Source organism: Nilaparvata lugens, chromosome 10 (assembly GCF_014356525.2).
Source record: "Nilaparvata lugens isolate BPH chromosome 10, ASM1435652v1, whole genome shotgun sequence".
Taxonomy (NCBI): domain Eukaryota; kingdom Metazoa; phylum Arthropoda; class Insecta; order Hemiptera; family Delphacidae; genus Nilaparvata; species Nilaparvata lugens.
The window spans coordinates 45,572,477-45,584,855 of record NC_052513.1 but is presented as its reverse complement, the minus strand read 5'-3'; the positions used below and the strand labels follow the sequence as shown (position 1 = coordinate 45,584,855).

Here is a 12,379-nt window from a genome sequence, read left to right as displayed (position 1 = left end):
TCCTTCAACAATCATCATTACAACATTATCATTACAACTGAGATGCACTGTCAAATACGTAACAATTCCTTATTAATAGCCCGATCCATTCTTTTGATTGATTGATTGAGTACTTTATTGATGTAAAATTTACTGTTCATTCTCGTTTAAAAAAAATTAATTTCATTTTATCAAGCAATAAATTATATTTTTAATCAAATGATAATGAATTTTCATGATCAAGATAAAATATTTTGTTAATTAATTATATTTCTACATTGTTAAAAAGCGATCTGGCAACAGAGCAGAGAGAAAGAGATAGCGCTATCCACTGTGTTGAATGATAGACAAGGATAGCAATACCATTGCTAATCAAACACTGCCATTATAACGTGGACCTCACTATAATCATAGGAGATGCTGATAGTCTAAATTGAGTCTCCTTTCCTCAGCCAATTTATGCACTTTTGTTTTTACATGATAGACTCTTCTTATTTGAGAATGGAGGACGTGTTTGCTCGTAGCTGATACAGGTTTTTTGATGTAACATTAACTGCTCATTCTAGTTTAAAATAATCAATTATATTTTATCAAGCAAGAAATAATATTTTTCAATAATTTCATAATTAACACGAAATATTTTGTTAATTATTAATTCTTCACTGTTGAAAGACAAGCTGACAACAGAGCAAAGCAAGAAAGGGATACAGCTATACGCTTTGTCGAATGATAGACAAGGATAGCAACACCAATGTTAATCAGCTGCCGCCATTATAACGTGGACCTCACTAGTGTTGAATTACCAGCAAACTCGTGACTGTTGAACCGGGAGGCGTTGTTGACTCGTCTGTCTTGCCTGGTGGCGAATCTCAGCAGAATGCATTCAGCCAACGGATGAGAGGCACCTTTTCGCCACAGACCCGGCGGTATTTCGGTGCCCACCACCGCCAACGGATGAGAGGCACCTTTTCGCCACAGACCCGGCGGTATTTCGGTGCCCACCACCACCTCGCTTATCGAAACTCCGCCATCCGAATCCTTCAACAATCATCATTACAACATTATCATTACAACTGAGATGCACTGTCAAATACGTAACAATTCCTTATTAATAGCCCGATCCATTCTTTTGATTGATTGATTGAGTACTTTATTTATGTAGATTACAATATATACTGGCTTATACACTTATATACAATAGCTTACAATACAGCAAAATTATAGATGAGTTTACATAATATAGACTAAGAAAATAATTATTGAAAGTATATGATATGAAAAGTAATCTGTAATATAATAACTATAGATAATTATATTGTTATGCATCTACATAAATTGGCGGAGCTTTGGACATATCAATGTCCATTCTTCGGAAAGAATATTAAAAATATCCTCCCCACTAACTCTCTACCAAAAGGGAGATCTCAGAGAGCTCAATGTTTCTAGAAGTTATCTACTCATCTACATATTTATTTTCTGTTATGAATATGTTAATTGTTCATTTGTTTCCATTATAATGTAGTGTTAGTATGCAATGGGTCTTGCAAGACAAGCATATAGTAATCTTGTCAGATTGTCAGGCGGCCCTCAAGGCTCTTGACTCCAATGAAATCAAATCTAAATTGGTGTGGGAGTGTCACAAAACACTCAGCAGGCTTGCAACACACAACTCTGTGTATCTTGGTTGGGTACCTGGCCATGTAGGCATAGGAGGTAACGAACGTGTAGATGAGCTTGCTAAGCGGGTTTCCAGTATGCCATTCTTTGGTCCAGAGCCAAGCTGTGGCATAAGCAGAACAACTGCCTCCCATAGTAAATGGTCCAGGGACTTACATCACCAGCAATGGCAAGGTCACCCTGGTCAAGCACTTGGCAAAAGGCTGCTGGCAGACGCAAGTCCTCGCTTCACCAGTTGACTGGTGAGTCTGGGTAGAGGTCAGGTCAAGCAGTTGATTGCCCTGATAACTGGACATGGCCACTTCAGGAAACATCTCCACACAATTGGACTCAGAAATAAAAGTCAGATGTGTAGGCTTTGTAATCAGTCTGAAGAGACTGCCAAGCATATCATACTGGATTGTGAGAGACTAGGGGTGAGGAGAAGGGCTCTGTTTGGCTGCAAGCAACAATGTGAGGAATGGAATGTTAGTACAGGGAAAAAACTCCTGGACCTTGTAAAGGACACAGCTGGTATTGGTTTACCCAACTAACATACTTGGGACACACAATAAGCTTCGGTTGACGTGTAGGGTTCTTTGAACCTTTGGATCCTTGAATCTGTCCCTTCAAAAACATAAACATAAATCAGTTGTCCCAATCAGCCAATCGGAGAGCTTCCTGCCCTTGCCGACTGGTCTGAAAAACGCTTCGTATGGCTTGGCTCTACAGCTGGATACTCACAAATCCAAAATTGTTACAACTGATAAGTTACTCTTACCTCAGACGCAACATCACCTCCGTTTCTCTTCTGAATGGACTCTTCCATAGCTTCGTCGCTGTCACTATCATTACTTCTACTTATCGTTTTTGGAAGACCACTCTCCAAGTTCCTTATTCTCTTCGATAGACCAAGAAGAGCTCGTGCCGCTGATATCTCATCCAGCCACATTACGTTACCTGTAACAAAGAAAATTGCGAAAATTAATAAAGTTAGGACGAATATTCATTTCAAGAAAATGAATTATCTATTGTTTAATGACAATGAAAACTAAGATTCAATTCGCTTCAAGTCGAGAAGAGACTGCGACTCTCGTCTCTTCTCGACGCAGCATGTGTTTTCAAATGGTGACACTCAGACCAGTCGATTCTATCTCCGCGACGTAACGACTGTGAGACTGAGTCGAGCGTCGACTCGACATGTTGGTCGAGCCTCGACTTGAGTTGCATAGTACCATGCATTTTTAATTAAAGTGAGGTTATGTTTTATGAAAGTGATGTTTTATCATTTTAGATAAGACAATAATAAAATTGGATAAGACAATTATACTCATAATAATGTGAGGTTATAAATGGAGTAGCATGGAACTGAAGTAAAATGAGAAAGACAATGAGAAGAAAATGACAATGACAAGACAATGAGAAATATATATTCATAAGGTCGAGAGACTGGAGTATCCTCGACTGGAGTCGTACGATTCGAGTCGAGATAGAGTGAGTTGAACCTAATAATCTATTGTTTAGTAACACTAATTATGTAAATGAAAATTAGGAAGATTAGGTTGAATAAGCATTTCAAAAAACCAATAATCTATTTTAATATTATCAAATAACTATTCCTGAACCGAAAATCAAGTGGCGAAGCAGTGATAAGCGATTTCTTGAACTAAATTAGACAGCATCAACTTTTTATCAAAATTTGGGAGAGATTCAGCCTAGTTTCTCCTCCATGGTTATAATAATATTATGATTATAGAGTTTTGTACATTAAAATTATAAATATACAAATTTATAAGTAGTGAAGTGTTTAGAAGAATTAAGAAAATTGTCTAGTTAGAAGTGTTTAGTAACACTTTTTCAATAAGGGAAATAACGATAGGCTAAGCTGTGAAAAAAATTGAGCCTGCCATTCCAGTAGGTAATATCATAGAGAAACAATAGCGTAAGTAGATATCCCATGGTATAGGGCGTTTATGTCGCAACTTTTACTGTTATCTCAAGCCGATTACTGTCGATTTTTACTGTTTTGACCGGGTAAGAGTGTATGAACGGCACAATATGAGAGACTACTAGCGTCATAAATCTTCACAGGAAAGAACTAAGTGGACTATCAGCTTGAGATAACAGTAAAAGTTGCGACATAAACGCCCTATACCATGGGATTATGCTATTGTTTCTCTATGGTAATATGCTGACGGGGGGGGGGGTTAAGCTGTCGCCTGTGCTCAAAATGTCGAGATGACAAGCAGACGGGGTGACACCACCCTGTCGCGTACCCACTACAGTTCAAGGTAAAATGTGACTTACATGAAGAAGTGGACAGCCACTCGATTGAGGCAGGTGCATAGTCTTTGAAATAGTTGAACACATCCTGACTGTTCATCTCCTCCGTGCCTTTCATGTGCAGTGTGTCGAATCGGATATTTTCATCTCCTTCTCTCACACCCATGCTGCAAACAAAATATTTCCCATTCAATAAATAATAATAAATTAATTTATTCTTCCAATTGATACATTACACATAATCAGAAATTATGAAAAGTAGAGTTATTTCTTCTTCTCCTTAGGTCTCATCCTTAGGAAAACTCGCTGAAGGACATGAAAAGGATAATAATTATTCATCCTTGGAAAAACAAATGATAACTTCGTCGTCTGTCGATAACAGAAGATGCGTATGCCTGTGTTGGAGAGGGACAGAGTTAATTAGTTGAGTTGAATTGAGTAGAGTTATTTCAAATAAAAATTCTATTTATGAATGGAATTACAAGAAAATATTGGAATGACAATTTCAATAAAGCGAGGATACTTCGTTAAACCATAAAGAAACGATGCGCATCGCATGTATTTGATAGATTTAGCATGCTACAGTATAAACGAGTTTACTGTAAAAAAAAAATAATTTTAAACTGTCACTATTCCTCTTTAGCTTTAAGCTAGTTTTTAGTTTTTGACTTTTTCATGTATGTTTTGGAAGGAAATAAATGATTGATTGATAGAATAAGAAAATGTATAGGTCGTTCATGTTCCAAATATCATTTTTAACTAAAGTCCTATCAATCAATCAATCACTTATTTCTTTCCAAAACATACATGAAAAAGTCAAAAACTAAAAACTAACTTAAAGCAACCTAGTAATTATTTCTCGTGAAAGTATGTGACTATGGTAGTATCTGTGCCGTTCTTACACTCCAACTCTTTCCAAAACAGTAATAATAGGAAGTGGACGACAATAAGCCGATTTTTGTAACTCATGCCAATTACTGTCGACGACTGCCTATTATTACTGTTTTGTTGGGGTGAGAGTTTAAGAACGGCACAGTATGAGGGACTACCAGCGTCACATAGCTTCACGAAAAACTAGTTGGACTATCGGCTTGAGTTAATAGTGAAATTTGGAGCATAAACGATCTAGGATCTTTTCTCTACGGTTATAGGTCTACCAAGCCCAATTTTATACGTTGACAACGTTTATATGGAGATTCATCTTACAAAGTAAGAATGATAGAACAACAGATTCTTGTAAGTAATGATCTACTCTACATCAAATATATATATTTTATTTGTCAAGAGAAATCATTTTCTCACGATTAAGTAATGCATTTCCATATTGAGATATACCGGCTGCGGCAGCAAAACTTCCTTCTTAAGTGAACGCCATTCAGTCAGCTGATGTCGTGGTAGAGAAAATTTGGTATCGTTGGAGAGTTCAAATCATAAAGTTTACTTCCCGACATGTTCATTCGCCATCATGCATTGGAACAATGAGAAGCGTGCATTTGCCGTTGAGACTTATTTTTGGAGCAGATGTTCTGTGACCACAACCCAGCGGGCATTTCGAAATCACTTTAATTTAGCCCCTTTGTCTACTGTCCCGAACCGGAAATCAATTGTTACGTGGGTTACTACGTTTAGACAAACTGCAAGTGCGACAAGACGGAGAACTGAAGTCCCTCGGCCCATTACGTCACCTGAGAACATTGAGGCAGCGAGAGTTTCAATGTTGCGATCACCACAGCGTTCTGCGTGCAAACATGCATCTGCTCTTGGACTATCCAATCGTTCTGTGAGACGAATTCTTCAAGATGATCTTCATTTTCATCCATACAAGATGGCGATTGTGCAGGAGCATTCTGAACGTGACTTTAATTTTGAGGGAGTACTTTCCAGGACGCCTCATCTCAATAATGAGCAATTTGGAGTGGCCAGCCCCTTCCGATTTGAACCCTTGTGATTTTTTTCTATGAGGGTTTATGAAATCCCTTGTTAATTTGAACCTTCCAAGGACCCTACAAGATTCGAAAATTGCTAACATAACGCCTGCAATGCTGGCAGGAGTCCTGACAAACGCCAAAAATCGGTTTACTCAGTGCATGGACAATGGGAGACGTCATCTACCTGATTTGATATTCAAAACTAATTTAAACAAAACTTTATATACATGTCTACCTTACAAAAATTAAATACAAACTTACTGATCCATACAAAGTTTTATTCATTGTCAAAGTGCGGGAGTAGAAAAGGGTATAGAGCTATCTGTTTTGCCTGATAACAGACAAGGTTACCAGACCAATGTTGATCAGGTGCTGACTTTATCTCACTATAGATGAGATACCAACTTCCGTGATGTCCTGACGGTAAATGTAAAAACAACCAATATAATAGGAAGTGATCTGACAAGTTATTTACCCTACCACAAAAACGTCAGTGTTCAGTCGCATGTAGGAGACCAACTAATTAGTTGGTCCATTCATTAACAGAGTCACAAATCATAAAATACAATATGATTGGGATAATCATAATACATTATTTTTCAGTAATCAGTGATGCTTTAGTGAAATAATTTTATTCAATTTGCTTTTCAACTTATCTAACTTCTTTTTCGATTATTAATTTTTGAGATATGAGCGCCTAAAGTTCAAATTTGGTAAGAGATAAATCCATGAGATTTAGTGAATAAATTCTTCTTGGTATTGATGATTGAATAAAACAAAAATTTCTTGAAAATATCAAGTTTTCATGAAGATATTCAATTTACCAAAGATAACCTTTTATGAGTTATTTTTGGTCATTTTTAGTAAATTGTATAACTTTATCAAAAATTGATATTTTCAGAAATTTTTATTTTACTAGATTAACAATACCATGAAGAATCTATCCTCGGAATCTCATGGATTTATCTCTTACCGAATTTGAAATGTTCTGTCCCAAAAATTCAAACTTCAGGCGCTCATATCTCAAAAAGTACGGTAATGATCGGAAAAAAATGTTTTCCTGAAAAACTTTTTTATTTTGACAGCTTAATGATATACAAATCGAAAAACTTAGAAAAATATCACGAGTAGAAAGTTTATTTTTAGCCTTTGCACAGCCTTAAGGCTAGACGCACACCAGTTAGTCAAGACAAGACATGATCAGACAAGTTTAGTCATAATACTTGACATTGTTGCTTATGACGCAACTCACACTGATTAGTCATTGCAATTAGACATGTCTTCAGAAGCAACTAGGTGAAGTATTGTGACTAAACGTCACTAGTCTTGTCTTGACTAATCGGTGTATGCCCAGCCTTACAGAGCCACAAATCATAAAATACAATATGATTGGGATAATATAGTCTATCCACACAGTATTAAATAAACATTGAAAGAGGATAATTACCTTTTGTACAATTGTTTCAATTTCTTGTGCGTTAAAGGCTTCGCTTCGTTGGGATCCAAGCCAAATCGTTGTGCTCGCTTGGTAAGTTTCTCCTGCTCTTCTGGACTGAATATGTCGACCCCAGTTACGAAACCGCCAGCCCGGTTCCCAAACCTCTTTTCAATTCCAGCCGGCGCAAAGTTCCCCTGCAAGTACATATTATTTATTAAAACAAGTTCATACTACAGAGAGGTCCACGTTATAATGACAGTGAAGAAAGATAGGAGAAAAACGTTGCCGATCCTCTGTCTTGTCAATGCCTTCTATAGACGGTAACTGATACAGGTTTATTGATGAAATATTAACGGTTCATTCTCGTTTAAAATAATCAATTATATTTTAGTAAGCAAGAAATTATATTTTTCAATAATTCCATAATCAAGATGAAATATTTTTTTAAATTAATTATCAATTCTTATATACCTTATACCTTATATACCTCCTTCTTCATCCATTACCCACATCTGTGGGATCGATGGCGTCATTACACAATAAAAACAACACTTTCATACTCAAGTCAAGATCAAGATGGCAGAAAGTGACTAAGTAGTTAAAATTTGAGTCAGATCATCACTCATGTATTCACGCACTTCATAGTAGGCTCTGACTCTCATAAATCCGGTCACCACTCTCTCAAAATCACGCAAATCCAACTGCTTCACTCCTGCAGGCAGTCTATTGAAGTAGCGTAATGCTGCACTCCCATAACACACCTGCGACCTCTGAAGACGTACCCTCGGGATGTCAAGCATCTCTCGATGCCTAGTGTTGTGATGGTGCACATCATTCCGAGTCAACAAACCATGCTGATTCTTCTTGACATGCAGCAGGCAGAGAAGAAGGAAGTGGCTGACAACTGTCATAATACCCAGTCTTACAAAAAGGGGCTTGCAGTGTGCTCGATGTTCACTAGCAGTTATAATCCGTGCAGCCCGTTTCTGCAGCTTAAGTACTTCCACCACCCTTGCTGAATGACCCCACATGAGCAGACCATAGGAGATATGGCAGTGGAAAAGTGCATGGTAAGTCATTACCAGATATGCCTCTGTCACATGTCCCCTCAGCTTCAGCAACAAGAAACAAATTCGCGACAGCCTCCTGGTCACTTGTTGGATGTGGCTAGCCCAGTTCAGTTTTGAGTCCAAGACAAACCCTAACAGCTTTACAGGGTCCTGTTCAGCTGGCAGGCTGCGAGACAAACTGCAGATTATGTTTTGTGTCTTGTTCTCATTCAACTGAAAGCGATTTGCCTGGAACCATGAGGTTAAAGATTGGAGCTCTGCTGACAGTTCTAGCATATGCTGTAGGTCCACTCCAGATGACAATAAGGACGTATCATCAGCAAATAGCAGAGTCGAGCCGTTGTTGTCCAAGTCATTTATCATTATGATAAACAGGATGGTCCCAGTATTGAACCCTGTGGCACTCCAAAATTCACAGGGAGTGGGCTGGAAGAAGCTCCTCCAAGAGACACCACTTGTGCCCTCCCAGTCAGGTAGGAATTCAATAGAGACAAAGCTGAGTCCACAATCCCATAGTAATGGAGCTTATCAGACAAAATTCCATGGTCAACGCAGTCAAATGCTCTGCTTAGGTCACAAAGAGTCAGTGCTAGGGATTCACCATCCTCAAAAGCTGAACCAATCCGTTCAGCAACCCGATTTACCGCATCAAAAGTAGACCTCCCTCTGCGAAAACCGAATTGCATGTTTGAAAAAAGGTTATTCCTATCAAAGAAGTCCTCAAGTTGGGGCTTGATGACTGCTTCAACCACCTTACCAAAGATTGGAGTGATGGATATAGGCCTGTAGCTGTTTAGGCTCTGGTGGTCACCCTTCTTGTAAACCGGAGTGGTTCTAGATGTTTTCAAGAAGTCTGGAAAGATGGCAGTCCTCAGGCAATCATTAACTGCCACAGCAAGTGGATCAAAAATTTCCTCAATCACCTCACGAAGCATGAATGCAGACATTCCATACACATCAGGACTTTTCGATGGCTTGAATGATTTGACAATCTTCCTCAGGGCCAATGAAGTGATGGGGCGGAAGAAAGAGAGGCGTGCATGCACTGCTGGAACTCGTGCAGCCAGTAGTTCAGCAGGGTCTGCAGCAGCAGTGGGCAGTTCACCTACAATGCTATTCAATGATTCAATGAAGAAATCATTGAATGCATCCGGACTCGCAAACTCCAATTTTCTCACTGGCAAGGAACGATGAGAATTTATAACATCCCAGGCTGCCTTACAGCGGTTTGGAGCATTGTCAATTTTGGCTGCTGTTGCTACCTTCCTAGCCAACTCAACTTGCTTCTTGTAGATGGATTTAGCACGTCTATATCTCCTCCTGTCACCATCATCACCTCCTTCACACCTATTTTTTAGAGCCAACATAACTTCCTTGATCGCAGCAAGATCATCATTATACCACTCCTGATGACTCTTCATACGGCCCTGTCTCTTCTGTGGTCGCCGAGAGCTGTATGTCTTGAGAATTTCTGGAAAAAATTTATCAAATTTCTCCTGGAAGAATTTGAAGAAGTTCCCAAGTAAACCAGAGTCACCTGGGTTCTGAAATACTGCATCCCAAGATGTTCTCGCCACATTGTTGAGAGACGATCTAGCAACAGAGCAAAGCGAGAAAGAGATAGCTCTATCCACTTTGTTGAATGATAGACAAGAATGGCAATACAATTGCTAATCAAACACTGCCATTATAACGTGGACCTCACTATATTGTAGTCTGCTAACACGGGTTCAAACCCCGCCAATAGGTGCTTGATAAGATGATTCGATCATTGCACGTATTCATTAATTTCATCAATTCAATTCAAATTATTTTATTGTTGTGAACATCGATACAATGTATAACAAAGTCATATAAGCATAATAAAATAAAATATAAAAATATGAGAACAATACATAGATAATGAGATCAACATAATAAAATATAATATATCTATAAAAGACATATTACATCACATATTCAAAAATAATTCATTCCTGTTATAAGGACATTTTGTAACTCCCTCGCACAGACAAATGCTTATTTGTGCACATAAACAATTATATAAATTGAATTGCATATTTATACAATCAAAAATACTCCTTTAATGAGATGTGATGATAATTGGTGAAGTTTCAAATCAAATTTATTTGTTCCTTTGTAAGTATTTATTAAATACATACAATCATATAATATACACTATTATAAATTCATCAATAATACGAAAGTACAAGTCTTACTTACTTATGAAAAGATTAAAAATTATATTATGAATGTTTCACGTTGAGTAAGCCTTTTCCTTTACGTTTTTGTTCTTTCTCTTCATGTACCTTCAGAGTTATTACTTTATTGACTATTAAAAACCGAATTACCTTGTTATGAATACTGAAGTACATACAATTAATATAAATGCTACTATTTTCAGCGACAATAAATGTTACTAAAGCAACATTAATATGCCACCTTTAACTTACAACACTGAGAATTTTAAATTTGTAATTAGAAGGTTATTCAATTTATGAACCAGTAAAATAGATATTCTTTTACCTGTATAGGTTCATATGATGGTATATAACATAATTTATTATTATCTACAGTGATTGGAGAGATTGTAAACTATGAATTGAAGGTTAAGTAGTTGTGGATCATTGGGAATAAGTTAAATATTCATTATCAGTAATGAACCAGTGAAATAAAAAATAATTGTATACTTTCAACTGAAGTTTATATAATGGTTAACATATATCTACAATAAATAATACAAATTTTTAGAGAACTGAATCGATTATAGGTTATGTATTTGGGGATCATTGTTAGGAAGCTACAAATGAACATTTCTCACATTGGTAAAAGTTTGAATAACTATTGTCGAGATGATTGTAGAAATATAAAGTACATACCTTAATAGAAGGAGTTCCAGGGGCTGTAAGAGGAAATTTTGGTCTTTCCAAAGGCCTTGTTTCATTAAAAACAGGCTCTTCTAACCCTTCATCCTGATCAATAAGTTCTCCTTCTTCTGCTTCTTCTTGCATGGAATTGTTTCCTTCTTTTTCACCATGGTTGCTGCTACATTCTTCGTCAGTTTCCATTGCAACATCGCCATCATTTTCTAAATTTATTAAATTCCCTCCGTCACCCCTTGAATCCACTCTATCAACAAACGCCATTTTGAAAATCCAATACCACCGTCCACCATTGGCACTATACGACTATACATAATATATAGAACAATTTCCATATCACAGCACACGTTATCCAGTGGCATTGATACAATGTAATGCACATGCGCAGTTTATACATTTTTATACGGAATACGTTTTTATTTTAATTTTCTGTAATTATAATTTAATATTATTATGAAATTATCAATACGGTAATACATATTATTGTCATTGTGTATTATGTACAAACAAAAACTCAACCTCTTTTTTACCTTTGAAAATAAACATAACTTTTATAGGTTATTTTAATGTTGGCAATATCCACTTGATATTCCAATTCTATCACAGTATTATATAGTAATGAATTTTAATATCGTTTTATATCTATATAGAACAGAAGCTATAGGTATAACGTATGGTTAAAGCCGTATGTTCTATATATGTGTGGCTTGAAAGCGACAACCAAGAAGGTTCAACAAGAAAATCAGATACCAGGGCAGCAGAAAGGCATAGGAGTAAATTGAAACTTAGAGAGCCGTCTGTTAGTGGCGTCACTAATAAAATCAGTTCATTTATGACGTCTTTTTCCAATATGGAGACGAAAAAAGCAAATTGGTCGACCAAGCAACAGCTGTTGAGGTTGTTTTTTAATAGACTTTAGACTATTTTAAATAAAATAGATTACAATAAAGCTTTAAAAAATTATTTTGTTGTTGCAAAAATTATAGTATGTCAATTCATAATGCCAATGAAAACCAAAAGATGACCAGAATTGATGACGAAATAAACATTGGTCGACAAGTATCTTTTGTAATTATGTTTTAAACAAATAATATTTCTTTTCTTGTAGTTTTCTATTTTTTTGTGCTAATTTATATTATTTAT

At 36.7% G+C, this 12,379-nt stretch overlaps 1 protein-coding gene across 1 annotated transcript in view; it reads right to left on the bottom strand.

The window, feature by feature from the left end:
* The window catches only part of LOC111045427 (nuclear cap-binding protein subunit 3), a 33,934-nt gene extending 22,384 nt beyond the window's left edge, over positions 1–11,550 (bottom strand). Inside the window, exons 1-6 of the mRNA XM_039436971.1 lie at positions 11,234–11,550; positions 7,294–7,478; positions 3,943–4,085; positions 2,417–2,595; positions 945–1,017; positions 783–884 (exon numbers count right to left, since the gene is read on the bottom strand). Of these exons, the coding sequence (XP_039292905.1) occupies positions 783–884; positions 945–1,017; positions 2,417–2,595; positions 3,943–4,085; positions 7,294–7,478; positions 11,234–11,500 (949 nt within the window). The 5' untranslated portion in view covers positions 11,501–11,550. The remainder of the gene's footprint in view (positions 1–782; positions 885–944; positions 1,018–2,416; positions 2,596–3,942; positions 4,086–7,293; positions 7,479–11,233) is intronic.
* Positions 11,551–12,379: the final 829 nt, after the last annotated feature.